General features: G+C 52.0%; 1 protein-coding gene across 3 annotated transcripts in view; it reads left to right on the top strand.

Annotated features, from left to right (window-relative positions):
* The first annotated feature begins 2,775 nt into the window (after window positions 1–2,775).
* ANXA6 (annexin A6) overlaps window positions 2,776–15,993 on the top strand; it is a 46,931-nt gene continuing 33,713 nt past the window's right edge. For 2 of the 3 annotated variants that reach the window (XM_032477134.1, XM_032477132.1), the window contains exons 1-2: window positions 2,776–2,930; window positions 11,738–11,784. In XM_032477134.1, coding sequence (XP_032333025.1) covers window positions 11,767–11,784 — 18 coding nt within the window. In that variant the 5' untranslated portion in view covers window positions 2,776–2,930; window positions 11,738–11,766. Of the gene's footprint in view, window positions 2,931–2,986; window positions 3,006–11,737; window positions 11,785–15,993 lie in introns of those variants that run through there. The other variant, XM_032477133.1, reaches the window with a different exon arrangement.

The raw sequence follows: 15,993 nt of genomic DNA, 5'->3' as shown, positions 1-15,993 counted from the left end.
TTCCGTTTTTCCAGGAGTAATTACTGTCCTGAAAACAGAAGCCAGCATAGACGACACCAAAATAAAGTATAACCTCTATCAAGGTGGGAGGTTCAGGAACAGGAGGACTTACCACCACCATCCAGGACCACCAAAGAAACACAGAGCAGGTATCTTACTGGAATCCATGGTTGTGCTGGAACGAGGGACGAGGCAGGTCACTCTGTATCCCATTCGTCTGACACCATGTAATGTCAACTAAAGAAATGCAGACAGCTGCAAATAAGAGTCTACTTGGGGTCTTAAGAATTGCAATTTGGGAGACACAGATTCTGATAAAACTGAAAGAGTGTTCCAGGGAAGAGAAAGAGCCAAGGGCTTTTAAAGGCAAAAGCCAGGAGGCTGGACTCTGACACAAGAAAGTAAAGTTTGTCCTTAAGGGATGGCTGTACAGGTTACTTTAGGGTAAGGGTCTGATAAATACCTTGAGGTTCTGGCAGGTGTTCTGGGTGACAATAGATGTTCTGGAGAACAATCAGTGCTCAAAAGGTCAGATTCCATCCAGGCTAAGACAGACACCAGTCACTCTTCCTCAGTGGCCTCCAGGCTCCATTTTAGAGAGCTCTCAACAATCCCAAATCCATTTTGGTTTTCCTTTCACAACGGGGCTGACCAGAGAGCTAGGTAAAACATGATTTCTGGGTGTATCTGTGACAGTAAGCATTTGATTAGCTATGAGATTAGCATCTGATTCAGTAGACTGAGCAAAGAGGCTGGTCCTCTGCAGTCCATTGAGGACCCAAATGGAGCAAAAGGCAAATGAAGGGCAAGTTCAGTCTCCCTCTTCTGGGGCTGGGACATCTATCTTTTCTTGCCTTCAGACCTTGGAGCTCCAGGTTCTTCCCACAACCCCACCCCCTCAACCTCCCCGCCCCCTTACTCTCCTCCCTGCTCACTGGACTCCAGCCACACTTTCTGCTGTTCCTCCAACACTGCAGGCCTGCTCCTGCCCCGGAGCATGTGCTCCAGCTGTTCCTCTGCCTGGAGCACTCTTCCCACAGGTCTCCCATCAGCTCCACTACTTGCCTCACCTGCTCCATGTCTTTGCTCAGATCTCACCCTCTCACTGAGGCCTCTGCCAAACACCCTCCATAACACTACAGTGTCCCCTGTCATCCTGGGACTCTTCATCTATTTTGTCCATGGCACTTGTCACCTACTAAATATTGTCATGGTTGCTTGTTGTGTGTCTCTCTCATTTCCTGATGGAAATGCGGACTCCATGAGGGCAGAGATCTGCATGTGGTTTGCTGACAAAGCGCCTAAAATAGTGCCTGGCACAGAGTAGGTGCTGAATAAATACTTATTAATGAGCTGTGAGGATTCAATGTGACATTGCAAGTAAAGCGCTTACAGCAATGCCTGGCTCCTAGAAAATGCTCAACACATAGCAGATACTGTAATGATGCTTGAGGGGACCCCCACCTCCTTCCTCCCTGGGGTCAGCCCTTCCATATTCTATCTCAGAAGGTATTGCTACCACTGACAGCACATCTTATCTTAAGGTAATTGTTTTAATTTCTTCTTAGTCTCCTACTAGATTCCATTCATCTTTTGTTTACAACTTAACATCACTCTCATCCAGAGGTCTAGGTTTGGCTGGGTCCATCTGCTGTGGCCATCAGAGCACTTTATAGTTTCCAGATTACAGCTGCCTAATTCTTATAACAATGACCTAAACATCTGTCTTCCACAAGAGTGGAAGCTCCATGAGGGCAGGTCAGGGCCTCATTTTCCATCTGCTCCCTTCAGCCTCCCAGCTCAGTGCCCAGCATGCAGCATATGCTCCATAAATGCTTGTTGGGAAATGAATAAATGAAACAACATACTTTCCAACCAGGTCCCCTTGTTAGAGGCTTAGAGTTCTCTAAACTAGTGACAGATTGAGGACAACCTTTGGAAGAAACTTTGATTATCCCTGTCTTTTGGATGAGCAAATTGAAAATCAGAGCGGTTAAGCGTCTTGCCCATGAAGACTCAGCAGCTGAGTGACAGCCCAGGGTTGCTATCTTTCCACCAAAGCAGAATTTCTAAGGGGTGGGAAAGTACTACTGAACTTACTGCAGCATCACCGCCTCCAGGAAGTCTTTACAAATCCTCTCTCATCCTCTGGATTCCCAAAGACATTATCAGTTTTTAAATAATTCTATGGTTTTACCCACAGCCCTAGATTATAACTGCTGGTCTCTTGGTCTCTCCCTTTTCCCTGGACTATGCACTCCCCAAAGTCAATCTAGAATAAACGCACTCCCTGGAGTCACCTGGCCCAGGTTCGAATCCCCGCTCCACGGCTTACCAGCTGTGTGATTGTGGTTAAAAAACAGAACTTCTCTAAGCTCTCCTCGGGAAAGTGGCTAAGACCTGATGGGGCTCTTAAGGGTTGGAATCTCATTAGGCAGATAAAGTGAGTGGCCTTAATTTGGTCAAATCTCAAGGTTCTATTTCCCAACAAAGCTTTGGGGAGCAGTAGGAATTTGGAGGAAAGTGTCCAGAATTGGGTGTCAGGCAGGAGCTTTGACTTCTAGCCCTGACTGGCCGATTGACCTTGGCCAAATTCTCCCTGCTTCTCCAGGTCTCAGATCTGGGGTCTGAGCACAGATGGCGGTTCTCCTGGCGAGGCCCCTCCCGACTGATGACATTCTAGGATTCCCGGAGCAAATGAACTTGGGAGGTGGGCAAGGGGGGGCGGGGAGGGGAGGCGGGGCGAGCCGGATTGGCCCCTGCGCGCCACGTGTCCCGCCCAGGAGCTGAGGACTGTCCTCCCAGCCCGCTCCAGCGCTGCGGCTGCTGCTGCTCTGCTAACGGGCTCCGACCCAGCGAGCGCCGCGTCTGCGCGTCCCTCCACCCGTCTGTCCGTCTGCTCATCTGCGCCAGGAGGCCTCCGCCGCGCGGTGAGTGGGTTGAGGCCATAGACAAGATCGCTCCATGGGACACCGCCCGCCCCGGGGGGCTGCAGGGACGCGGGGGTGAGCAATAATCGCCCCGTCATCGCTGAGCTACCCCTGCCGCCGCCTGCGGGGAGGGGCGCCCCGGAGCGGGAGGGGCGCGGGGGGTGGCGGCCGCGGGGACCGGGACCCCCGGGGCGCGGTAATCCGAGAGGGTCGCGGGCAGGGCGTGTCTGGGGCCGGGCGGTGGAGCGAATCCCCTGCCGCAGGCGGAGACGCGGAGGCGGACGGCGCGCGGGCTGCGGCCGTGGAGGGGGTCGGCGGGCGGGCGCTGCGGAGGGTGTGGTGGAGGGGCCCGGGGCGCCTGGCCCTGCTTTGCAGGGCTGGAAAGACTCGGAAGGCCCGGGGTTGGAGGCAGCTGGACGGAGGTCTAAGGACCCGCAGGGAAGGGTGTAGCTGAGGCCGAAGAATGAGGGTATAAAGAGTCAGACCCTCCGGCCGCACCTGAGACGGCTTGTGTGTGTGGTTGGGAGAGGGCTCTTTGTGTGCAATGCTGATGAGGGACAGGCTGTCCACACCTCGGGACCCCGATGGACCCTTCCGTCCTCTTGGGACCACTAAGGGAGACTCCCAGCTGGGCTCCAGGGGCCTTGTGGTGGGACAGAGGCCCCACCCTTCTTCCTGCTACGCCTCAGCCCAGTTTTGGCCTTTCCAAAGTTTGGAGGCTTCAGATGACTCCCCAAAAACTAGCATAAGAGTAGAATACCCTGAGTCCGAATCTCAGCGCCACCAGCAACTTGCAGTGTGACCTTGAATCAGTAGCTTTCCCTCTCTGAGCCTCAATTTCCTGCTCCAAGTCCAGAGCTGATAAACCCAGCCCCCTCAGAGGAAACAATGGCTGTAAAAATTGATTTATTTGCCAGCTGCAAGGAATGATTAAAGGCTTGAGGAGCGCGGTCTACCCTGGTAGTCCCTGCAAGGGAAGGGAGGGGGGTCCTTTGTGAGGATAATCCACCCGTTGCTTCCGCCCTCCCCCTCCTTTTCTCTAAACCCTGGTGGGTCTTCCCCGAAAATGCCAAATTTGGACATATGGTTCCTGGGTCAGTGAAAAAACTCTGGTTTCCCCCGAGTCCGCCCTTTCCCCTCACTTCTCCCTCCTCCTTGCCCAAAGCACACCTTAAATTGCTGGCCTCACTGCCCCAGATGGAATATCCTGACCTGCCTGGCCTCCCTTTTGAGGTGAATGACCGCCCAGCCTCAGCTCCCATGGACCCTGTCCTTCTGGCTGGCAAGGCTGCACCATTGCCAAGGGCACTGGCCTGGGGGTCAGTGGAAAGCTGGGTTACAGTTCCACGTGCTGAGGGTCCTTGGGCGGGGCCTTCCCTCTCTGGGCCTTAGTTATGGTCTCTAGCAAAGTGTGCTGAGCTGGCTGCTGCTTCTAGGATTCAACTGTTTTAGACTTAGAATTGTGGAAGTAGGGTGGGGTCGAGGCCTTCATCCCCCTTTGCAGCTGTGACAGCCACTCACCCATCTTCCTTTGTCTTCCTCCCTTTGTTCCCAAGGCCCAGGCTGCTGGGATACAGAAAATATTTGCGGTTTCAGGATAAGGGCCACAGCTGTTGGTGGGGCAGACTGCGAGTGTGCAGAGGAGGGGGCTGCCCCTGGGAAGTCGGGGCCCTGGCCTCTTGGGCTTATTTCAGGGACGGGGTCGGGGAGCTCTGCAGTACTGGGCAGCTGCCAGCGTCTGGAGCATCTGCACTGCGGCGCCACCCGGAGGGAGTCTGGGGCCACGAGGCTCTAGCCACACCCAGTCCCAGCCTCTGCCCTGCCACTAACCAGCTGGGGCCCTGGGCACAATCCTACCCCTCTGGGCCTTAGTGCCTTCCTCTCTAGAGGGATGCGAGTTGGTAAAATGGGGCTGCCTGGCTCTTCTTACTGTGCCATTCTAGGATTTTCTGGGGAGGTCTAGTAGTGTCACCAGCTTCACCCCACCCAGCCCCTCCAAGATGCTTCTTGGGTGGGGACAAAGCACAAGGTGTGGTCTCTACCCTGATTAGAGCATGCACTTCCCTCCACCTCCCTCTCAACCGAGGAGAGGAAGTCTTGGGTGGAGATGCCGTTATCTTTTTTAAACTTCTTGATTTGGAATCCAGCCACACTCCCTTTCCTCCTGGGGTTGAAAAGTGCCCACTGAGACTGGCTAAGGAGGAACACCTGTCCTTGGGTTCTTCGAGCCTCAGACCACCCCCACCCCCATGTGTAAGATGAGGATGAGGTTGATGTATATCCTCACAGGACTATAAGATGGCATTGTGAAAAAGTGCCTTGCAAACTATCGAGTGCCGTGCCCAGAGAATCAAGAGCTACTGCTGTAATCTCAGAAGGGTGTGGCGCTTGAAAAGGCAGGTGGCCTAAGCTTCAGGTTCCTCATCTGCAAAACAGTGTCCTGGTGAATAATAATGAAATAGTAAATTCTATTATTTGTTGAACCCCTCCAACTTACCAGGCCTTGGCTGAACCCTTGATATGTTAGATGCTGTTACCGTGCCCATTTTGCAGATGTGGAAACGCAGCCCTCAAGAGTTTAGGGAAGAAAGAATATTAACATTGACATCATGTGTCCGGTATGCCAGGGCATCTTCTAAGCACTAGGTGTGTCTTAAGTTTTTTTCATCCTCACCACAATTTCTCTGAGGTAGGTGCTATTTTCATCTCCCATCCTGTGAGGTTAAGTATGTGCCCGAGGCTACACAGCTTCTAAGTAGCAAGTCAGTCTTCAGTCTTGGGCATTCTGGCCCCTCCCTTTGCACTGGGGGACCCTTCGCTTTGCCGTGACCCGAGCTGGGATTCAAACCCAGGCCAGTCCAATTCCAAACCTGGGACGGCCTGATAATCTCCTGGGGCCTTGTCCAGTCTGAGGATCAATGGTTCTGCGTCAGGAGAGGGAAAGACACTGCTCTCCAAGAAACCGAGTGCTCAGAGCTGGGGGGTGTGCCCAGGCCCAGGGCCAAGAATGGCATTTCCTCTGGCTTCATTAAACGCAGACCCTGGAGGGCAGAGGGGCTGGTCCTGGGTGTTTCCCTGAGGGTTGGGGGAGGAGCCATCCCAATAGGGGAAAGGAAAGGATCTAGATTTTATGGGCCAGGGGCCTCCGAAGTGGGGTACACTCACCCTGGGAGGCACTAAAGATGATTTTCTGGGGTACAGGAAGAAGCTGTTAGACCTCTTATGTGTGCTTCTAATCTGCTTAGAAAGTATATTTTTGCTTATCATGATGAACGATCTTTTTTTCTCTTTTGTTACTGGTGGTATACAGGGTCAGAGAAATTTGCAGATCACTGCGCTAGACTGTCAGCTTTATGTGGGGGCGGGAGACTCGTCTGTCTCATTTTCTGTTCTGCCCCCAACTCCTGCCGGTGGGCATGCAGAAGACGCTCAATAAATATCTTTTAAAAAATGAGCTCCTGCTTAATCATTAATTTTCTTCATGAGTTGGGCAGGTTACTTAACCCGTCAAGTTACTTCCTCTCCTGGCTGTACAATGACTTTGAAAACCAGTAGGCCAGATGATTCTTTTTATTTTGCGATTTTTCAAGGGAGTCACTAAAGAAAACATGAAAACCATCCCATACCTTTCACCCAGCAATCCTTGCGGGTGCATCAGGGAAACACACAGTAATTTTCAAGAACAGGTAAAATCATGACCTACACAGATATAAAAATGATCATGTACTAAGCATTTTATTCTACTTATTCTATTCAGGCAGCTGTTAGAACCAGCTCAGAAGAGAGTCAGTTGCCGCCTTTACACTGAAAGGAACGGAACGTATACATGGAGGCAAACTGGTTTTTCCACCAGAGGTGGGGGAGGGAAGGGAAGTCCACTGGATCTTTATCAGATAGGGCAGAACAAGCATATCTCTAAGAATTATTGTGCATATTTAAAGATTTTTTTCCCTCAATACCTTGGAGACAAGCAGCCTCCATCTAACTGAGGAATGATATATCCACCGAAAGTTGACCCAAGCCTTGGAGAAGTCCCTCCTGGTTTCCTAGAAGAGTTAGCGGAATCACCTAGGAAAGTTTTTAAAAGTTACCAAAGCCCAGGCCTCATCCCAGAACCATTGAAATCAGAATCTCTGGGGGTTGGCCTTATGCTTTGGTAAGTTTGAAAAACTCCCCGGGTGGTATTAATGAAGCCAGAATTGAAAAAAGCACTGGTTTTGATGCTAGAAGGCTGGATAGAAAATGCTGGTGGAAGAGACTCCTGGTTTAGGGGGTTAGAGGGTGGGTGTGGTGGTGGGTGAAAAGGAGGGAGGGGAGGGCAGATACATAGCAAGGATGTCAGGGGCCTTGAGTGCTGAGCTCAGAGGGCCTGCATTGAAGTGAGTATTGTAGCTGAATGGGCACAGCAGTGACATCAGTCCCTCACTCCTGGGGCACCGAGGTCTGGGTGATTTTTTGCATAAATCTCCCAGATTGTGTTTTTTTTCTCTCAATTTGCCCTTCCTATACACATCTGCTTGTATTGTTTGTTTTATGGGGGGGGGGGTCGATATTTAGGTTTCTTCATTTATTTCTGCTTGGAGTGGGTACCGGGGATTGAACCCAGGACCTCTTGTGTGCTGAGCATGCGCCCTACCACTGGAGCTATAACCCTTCTCCACCATACACATCTGAACTCACTCCCTTATACTCAACATTCCCTCCATCCTCTCCAAAAGTGCTCTGCATTCCTCCAAAGCACACAGGCTGCCTTTTGAGGACAGAAATGCTTTTTTTTTCCCCCCCACTGGTGCTTCTTACCCCCTCTTTCTTTTCCTTCCTCTGCTTCATCCCATTGAGTCCAGACTCTTGATTGTGTACTTCTATCAGCCTGAACCCCTAATATGGTGTCTTTAACTTTATGTATGTGTAGCCAATATCAAAAATGGAACCGAAAAGGACAATTTAAGCAAATGTAGAAAGTTGTAATAATCTCATAGATTTCCGTGCCCAGTACCCCACGACCCCACGTTGGAGACCACGGCTCTAATAACGGTGATGGTGGTAACTGAAGTCACTAAGCATTTAATCTGTACCTGGCCCGGCTAAGTATTTTACCTGCTTTACGTCATTGAATTTTCACAAAAACTTTTTGAGATTGTCATTTCAGAGATGAAGAAACTGAGTCAGAGAGAAATGAGATAACTCACCCCAGGTGATGAGCCCTCAGGATTTGAACTCAGGCCATGACTGCAAAGCCTGCATTCTTTATTACGATGCCACGCTGCCTCCCTTGTGAATGCTTGGGACAATAAAAGCCACCATGTATTGAGCCGTTCCTGTGTGCCAGGCCCTGTGCTAAGGGCTCTTCATCCATTATTTCATTTATTTCTCAGTACACAGGGAGGTATTTTTTATATGCATTTTGCAGATGTGGAAATTGAGATTCATCATTTAGGTAACTTACAAAATCACAAATTGGTGAGGGGCAGAGCTGGGACTCTATCTGACCTCCAAGCCCGAGCCTTTTGCAGGACTGGGAAAAGACCCTTCTGTCCCGCTCTGAGTTTCCCCAACACTGCATTTGCGCCAGCCCTGGCATTCTCTACCCCGGAGCATTCTCCTAGAGTCAGTCCTGAGCTCCCAAAGGGGGAGGAAGGAATCATGATTGCTTGCAGCCTCAGGGACTGAGGTAGGAGGTGGCCACAGCAGCACAAGGCCACCAGGGAACTCTACCCTTGAATGGGTTTCTGGAATGATCAGCCACGGTGAGCCCGCCTAGAAATCCAGGTCAGAAGAGATCCAGGGTTCCTGGGAGGAGAGAGGCACTGGTCTAGAGCTACCATACCTGCCAGCCTTGAGAAGCTATTTCAACCAAGATGATGAAACTTGAATATTGAGGGTGGGGTGGGGATAGGGAGGAGTCCTGTGGCCTGGGGGCGAACTCTCCTAGGACTGATACTCTGTGATTTTGCTGTAAGAATCCCTAACTGATAGCTACAAAAGCCTCTCACATCCACTCTGGGCTTCCCTAAACAGGGAGTGATATTATCCACATTATGCAGATGAAGGAACTGAGGACCAGAGAGGGAATCTGGCTTGTCTGAGGTTACAGAGGGTAGGTTGGGAAGCAGAGCCTGGGTCTTTTCCTTTGACCTCTTCCTAGCGCCCCACTGCAGCCAGGGCCAATAGCGGTGTGGGGGCTTGTTATGACCGGGGGCTGGGAGGCAGGGACGTCGCCGTTGTCGGGGCCTGGCTCCCTGAGACGCCTTTACCCCGCCTAGAAAGTGAGGGGCTCGGAGTAGTGGAGCGTTAGGGCCCTCTGGGGTTCTGAAACATTGGATATAAAACATGTATTCAGGCAATTTGAGAAGTGGGGTCTGGATTGCTCTGGGAGGGATCAGAGCCCCTCGGAAAGCCAGGGTAGATGGCGCCTCTGTGATTCGCTCCAGAGCTTCCCCGTGTTCTCAGAGGGGGGTGCTGTTGGCGCTCAGCCCCCTGAACTGCAATCAGAACATCAAGTTCTGGAAGAAGTTTGCTTTCCATGTACACACGAGACGTGCACTCACAAGAGGCATACGTGAACTGCTCTCAGAGCTCAGAGCATTTTCCCGAAGACTTGGAGGCTCCTCCTCTGAGCCGTCCAGATGGGCCTGGGCTGCCGCCAGCAGCTGAAGTTTCCAGCAGCAAGGCCAAAGGAAAATGCTTCCAGGCCGCAAGTGCAGGTTGACGGGCTTCAGCTGACTTTCTGGGCCTCATGAGGTCCCTGTTTCTCTGCTGGCCTTGGAGCTCCCTCACCCTTTACCCACACTGGCCCCCAGGCCTGGGGAAACCCAGAGCTGGCTCCTGGCCAGAGCCGGGGGGAGCTGTGGGCGCCCTCTTGCCCCATGGGGGGGGGGTTTCCATTTCCTGAGGAGAGCTGCACATTCGTACCAAGGGCCCCTGGTTGTCAGGGAAACTGCAGGGTTTCCTCAAGCTCTGCAGTGAGCTCGCTGCAGTCTGCGCTTCACTCCCAGCCCATCTCGTGTCTGTCTGCTGACTGATTTGGGGGACCAGGCAGACACAACCAAGCCTGTGCCTCACAGCTTCCTGCTAGTGCCCTGAATGCTCCCACCTGCTGAGACCATGTCTCTGCCTGGCCTTGACCTAGTTAGGTCCTCTCCTCCAACATCCCTCCAAGGCAGGAAAGGGAAAGCCTCGGTCTTATACTTGAGATAACCTTGAATGCAGAGATGAGCAATATGCCCAAGGTCGCATAGCTAACCAGTGACAAAACCGACTTGAATCCAAGTCTCTCTGCCTGACTCCACACCTGTGTTCTCCCACCATGTCGCAGGGTCTTCAGTGGCCCCAGAGTGAGAGCAGGATTATGTGCTGAGGACAACAGGCGCTCATTTCCCCTTAGATTTTTATTTTTTGTAGGGGGATTGGTATTTGAAGAACTAGGAAGCGCTGAGGTTAAGTGTCTTCCTCGCTTCTACTCTCTTTTCTATCTAGTTCAGCAACTCGTAGGTCTTACTAAATATAAATCTGACAGAGTTTGTTATTTCTGCTTTTAAAAAGTAATACATAGACATGGTTAAAAAAGATCAAAGCGTGCAATCTGGACTAGAATGGGAGGTGCTGGTCCTTTTTCTCCTCTTATCCTGGGAAGATCTTTTCTCTTGCATCTCTGCCTTCCTGCCCGAGCGCTCAGTCACCCAGCCCCTCCCCCTTCTCTTCCCCTTTCCAAACCAGTGACATCCTTTTTTGCATGTCTTTTTAGGTAAGATATCTTTGCTTCTTACTCCTTTGCTGTAGACCCTGTCCCTGACACCTCTTTCAGTGAGGTCGTGTGTCCTCTGTTTGTTCAGTCCCCACCCTGACCCATGACCTCTGTCCCATCAGAGAAAAAAGACCCAGTCTTCCCAGTGGCCTTCGGCACTGGTCCCCGACCCCCTCATCCTGCCAGTGTCCCCTCCCCATTCCCGGCCGTCACGTCAGCCACACTGAACTCCTTGACCGCACCGCCCCCGGGATCCACATGTTTCACGGGACCCCTGACTACTCCATCTGGGGTCACGCCCCTTGTCATTCTCTCCCAACCAGGCTTCATCGTTTCTTCTTAGTACTTGTCGTATGCATTTGTTACTCTTCCTCATTGTAGAGTAAACTCCAGAGAAGCACCTATTTTAGAAAGTCTCTTTTATTCACTGTTGTATCCTCAGTGCCTAGAGCAGTGCCTAATCAGAGTAGATGCTAAAGAAAGCATAGCCCTTCAGATAATTGCAACAGGCAACCTGGAGCCCCTTGAGTGTGCTCGTCTGCAGACCTGGAACCGTTCTTGGTGACCTGGGATGAGAGCACGCCAGGTGCAGATGGCGTGGACTCCGGGATCTAGATGTTGAATTCAGTTTTAAGCTGCATGATCTTGGGCAAATTATTTAACCCCCCTGAGCTCCCATCCTCTGTTTCCTCCTCCAGAAAAGGGGAATCTGATTCTGGGAAGGATTGCTAAGAGGATTAAGCGAGACAGCATCTGGGAAAGCACGGCCTGGAGGGATGTCATGCTGGTCGGTGGTCGTGCTTTCTCTCCCTCTCAGTTCCAAGTCCCTTTCCCATCCTGGTGTGAGCGTCTGGACACCAGCTCGTCCTTCCATTGTCCTCCAAAAAAATCTGGCCCTGAGCCAGGTCTTTGGATGTGATTTAACCTGAAGGGCTGGCAGCAGCTAGAAAACAGCAGGGGTAGCAGACTCTCCCTTGGGAGGAAGGAAGGATGAAAGAATTGAGGGGAAAGTATGGAGGGGAGCAGAGTGCGGGGAAATCTCATGGCTTTCCTTTCTCCACAGTGTTTTGTGCTGCTGCAGAACCTGAGACCATGGCCAAACCAGCACAGGTAAGGAGCCTCTCCCCTCCTGAAGTACTTCTCTGGGACTGGGCTCCTCCTAGAGTCCCTGGGCCTGCTGTACAGATCCCTGATTCCTTCAGTATGAAAGGAGCTGGAGAGGTTCTCAGGCTTTGCTCATTCCTGTTACAAGTCACAGCTCTTTCAGGTGCAAGTGGCCAGTGACAACACACAACATCCTAAGCAGAAAGGATGTGTACTGGTGCACATGACTGAGAAGTTCAGGGCTTCAGGTCTGGCTGGATCCAGGGGCCCACAATGATATTGTCAGGATTCTGCTTGTATGAACTGGGCTTCCTCTGGGTGGCTTTATTCTTGGGCAAGTTCTTCCTTCATTTATCATGCTAGCTACCAGAATCTCCAGGCTTCCATTCTGTTTCTTGGGCAGCCTACAGAAAACAACATAATTTATTCCAAATGATTCCAGGAAAAGTCCTGGGTTTCGGTTTCACTGGCTGGGCCTGGGTAATTTGGATCCAGGCAGTGGAGTTGGTCCCACCTGAACTGCGTGGCTGAAGAGTTGTTGTCCCAGGAAGGGAGATGGATACTGAACAGGCAGAAGCAGTAGAGGGTCCTCTCTGCTCTGGAGGCAGAAATGTTCCCCGTCACATGCATTTGGGATTAAGTTTCCCAACTTGGGAGACCCCCACCCCCACCCCACAGCTTTCATGCTCTGTGAGCACTTTGCTGGGCTGTAGAACTTGAAGTGTATTGGAGCTTTTACTCCTGTGTGTGGCCAGGATTAGGTTCTGTCCTTGGTCAGAGCTGAGTGTCATTCTGTGCCAGGTGAGAATGATCCCTGTTGTCTGGCCTTAGAGAAACAGACGTGGTCACTGCAGTGATGGAGCTGAAAAGGGAAAGTAGAACTAAGGCGCGCCTGACTTGGCCCCTTTGGTCCCTCACGTCCGTCGCACAGCTGTTGTCCACAGATATAGTACAGGAGCTGTGTGATCTTGGGTGAGTTCTTTACCTTCTCTGGGGTCCCAGTTTCCATTACGAGGTGCTTGAGCTCAGTGATAACTAAGCTTTGTCCCCATCTTCATGACTTGACACCCTATGAACAAGAGCCTTAAGGACGTCTATTGACACTGTCTGAAGCGCACAGTGTGTTATGTGATACAGGGTCCATACTCAAGAGTCTTACCCATGGCCCCCTGTCAGCCTCTGAGGAGTGTACTTTGCGCCAGTGGCCTCTCTGACCAGGAGGAGAGTGCTAGTGCTTATAAGCAGAGAAGTAAGGCATAAATCTTGCTGCTCCCCATTTCCCATCTGTAATCATCCCAAAGCTACTTCTTGAGAGGCATTCGAATTGCAGGGTTCTGCATGACCCAGGTGGACAGATCAGGCTCTGGGAGACCAGAGTGGCCAGAACCTAGGGTGCAGACCTCTGGACTCCTACTCCAGTGCTCGCAGACCATGCTGTCTGCCTGGCTGACCTGTGGTTTCTTGTTGCCATAGACCAGAGGCCAGTAGATATCCTAAAAGCAAGAGTCCCGGGGTGTCAGGGCCTTAGGGGGTCCCTTGTCCGTAAGGCTGAGTTGGTTGAATTGGATCCTCCCCATTCCCAGTGCTGATGTTCTGGTGGGGCCAGTAAAGGAGCCCTGGGGGCACGCAGTTTGAGGGAACGGGGAAAGCTGCCTGGAGTGAGCGACTCCGGGAAGAGCAAGAGGGCTGAGAGTGGGCTAGGTAGAGGGAATGCTGGAACAGAGGGTCAGAGGAGAGAAAATGTAGTGTGTTCAGGGCAGTAAAAGCAGTTTGGATGCCTGGAGTGCAAGGGTTGGAGTGGGGAGGAGGATGCTGAAGACAATACAGATCTTCCTCGACTTACAATGGGGGTTACGTCCCCATAAACCAGTGAAGAAAACATCGTTAAGTCAAAATGTATTTAATAGACCTCACCTACTGAACAGCATAGCTCAGCTTCACTTTCCTTAAATGTGCTTAGAACACTTACAGTAGCCTGCCATTGTGCATGAAAAACAGAGTGGTTGTATGGGTACAGAATGGCTGTCAGTGTATCGGCTGTTCACCCTCACGATTACGTGGTTGAGCGGGAGCTGCAGCTCACTGCCCCTGCCCCTCACTGCCCCTGCCTAGCGTCCTGGGAGAGGATTGCACCGCGGATCGCTAGCCCAGGAAAAGGTCGAATTTCAAAACTAGAAGAACGGCTTCTGCTAAATATGTATTGCTTTTGCTCCATCATAAAGTTGAAAAATTATAAGTCAAACTATCACCAGTCGGGCTGTGCTAGAGAAGTGTGAGAAAGGTCTTCCTTCCCCTGAGGATGAAGTTTGTGATGAATGCTCCCAGTCATTAGCTTCCCACTTCTGCTCATAATGTGTCCCCTTCCAAACACACACACACACACACACACACACACACACACACACACACACACACACACACACACACACACACACACTATGAACAGAACAAGTCGCTCCCTCGTTTCTCTGGGCCAGATCACCCTCCACCTACTTCTACTGTGGTAACTGTGTTATTTTCCCTATCTTTCCCTCCAGAAGGGGGTAACTGGAGGCCCAAAGATGTAAAGAAATGGTGCAGTGTCATAGGATGGGCTGGAAGCATGGCTCTGCGGCCTCTGTTTCACAGGGATGTTCTGGGTTTGAACGTGAGGATGGGCATCAGAACACTTTAGGGATAGTGCAAGGAGGGCAGGTGCTGGTGCCTGGAACTCCAGGAGTGGCAGAGATGAGACCCTGGGTCTGGCCGGGCAGAGGCAGCTCTTTGGTAGAGTCCTGGCCAGGCAGCCATCTCTCTGGGTCATGTCGCTTCAGCTCCCAAGAGGCCTCAGGACTCCTGCTCTAGCAGCGGCCTGGGTGGGGCCCAAGACCTCGGAGCCCCGGGGTCCAGGCTGCTCACCAGCTGGCATCTGGACCTGCTGAATATTTCAGGGTGGAAAGTCCCTTCTCTGCTCACCCCTCCCCTCCATCACCAGTACTTGAGGCCAGGAACCTGTCTGCCAGGGGAGTGGCAAGCAGACGGGGTGAGGAGAAGTGGGGACAGCTGCACAGGTGGTGCTTGGAGATGCAAAATTCACTGATTTTGTGACACTGACCGATGATGGGAAACCTGGGTGATTTCAAGGACTGTCTCTACATCTCTAAATGTGACCAGTGCTGAGGCTCCCTGCACCCACTCCTCCTGTGCCTGTGATCCTGAAGCATCCTGGGATAACTAGTCTGTCAGGCAGCCTCCTAGAAGATTTTATTATCGTTGTGCTAAGACCAACGTAGTGGGGAGGTTGCCTTGCTGCTGGCCAAGCTGCTAAGGAAACGTTTTGATCGAGCATTGTGTCAGCAGTTAGACTTCCTTTCCTCCAGCATGGCTCTGCCTCATCTTTCAGCTGCAGCTTCTTCCCCCAACCCTGCCTCCACCCCTGCACTGGGTGAGGAGAGGGGAGGGTGTCAGCTTGCTGCTGGGACCTCTGCCCTTCCTCCTGGGGCTACGCTTTCATCTTCCCCTCCGCTCCTCCTGCCCTCCTGACCACTTACAATCCCACGATCTTGGCAACTTTGGGTGACTTTGGGCATCCGGATGAGCCCTGGAGAATCTGGGCTGGCTTCCCTGAATGTTCTTGCTTGCTCTTGGCTCCAGGCCTTGGCCATGCTGTGTGCTCTGTCTGAAGCCCTTTCCTTCCCTCTCCCACCCCTTGGGCCAGCTGTTACTCATCCCTTAGGACTCAGCTTAGACTTCCCCTCCAGGAAGTCTTCTTTGATACGCTCAGGGTATTCATAGTCCCGTCTCCGCCCATGCACCTGTCCACCCAGGAAACAGACAGTGAGTGCGTGTCTCACTGTCCCGAGCTCGGTGCTGGGAACGCAGCAGTGAACAAGACACACACTCATGGAGCTTTCTAAAGGGAGGATCTGTTTTCTGGTCCAAGTATTTGGCATGTGTTACTCTTTCCTTCTCTGCCCAGGCGTGTGATCAGGTTGCAGGGGATTCACTGGTGGCGGGAAGAGGGCCATGTCCCTTTCTGGTCACCCGCCCTGTTAGAACTTTAAATAGCAACGCGGCACCCACGCGTGCATACCTAGGAGGAGCCAGCAGTGGCGGACGTAAACCACAGAGCGTGCAGTGCGGGCCCTGGGAGACGTAGGAGATGGGCGGAGACTCATTTCACCTTTGCACTTCCTACTCCTTTACGGCACGGTGATGTGCGCCATCCCACCCCTT

This window comes from Camelus ferus, chromosome 3 (genome assembly GCF_009834535.1).
Source record: "Camelus ferus isolate YT-003-E chromosome 3, BCGSAC_Cfer_1.0, whole genome shotgun sequence".
In the NCBI taxonomy this organism is placed as follows: Eukaryota; Metazoa; Chordata; class Mammalia; order Artiodactyla; family Camelidae; genus Camelus; species Camelus ferus.
Note: the sequence above shows the minus strand (reverse complement) of the source record. Positions and strands in the feature narration are given on the sequence as shown.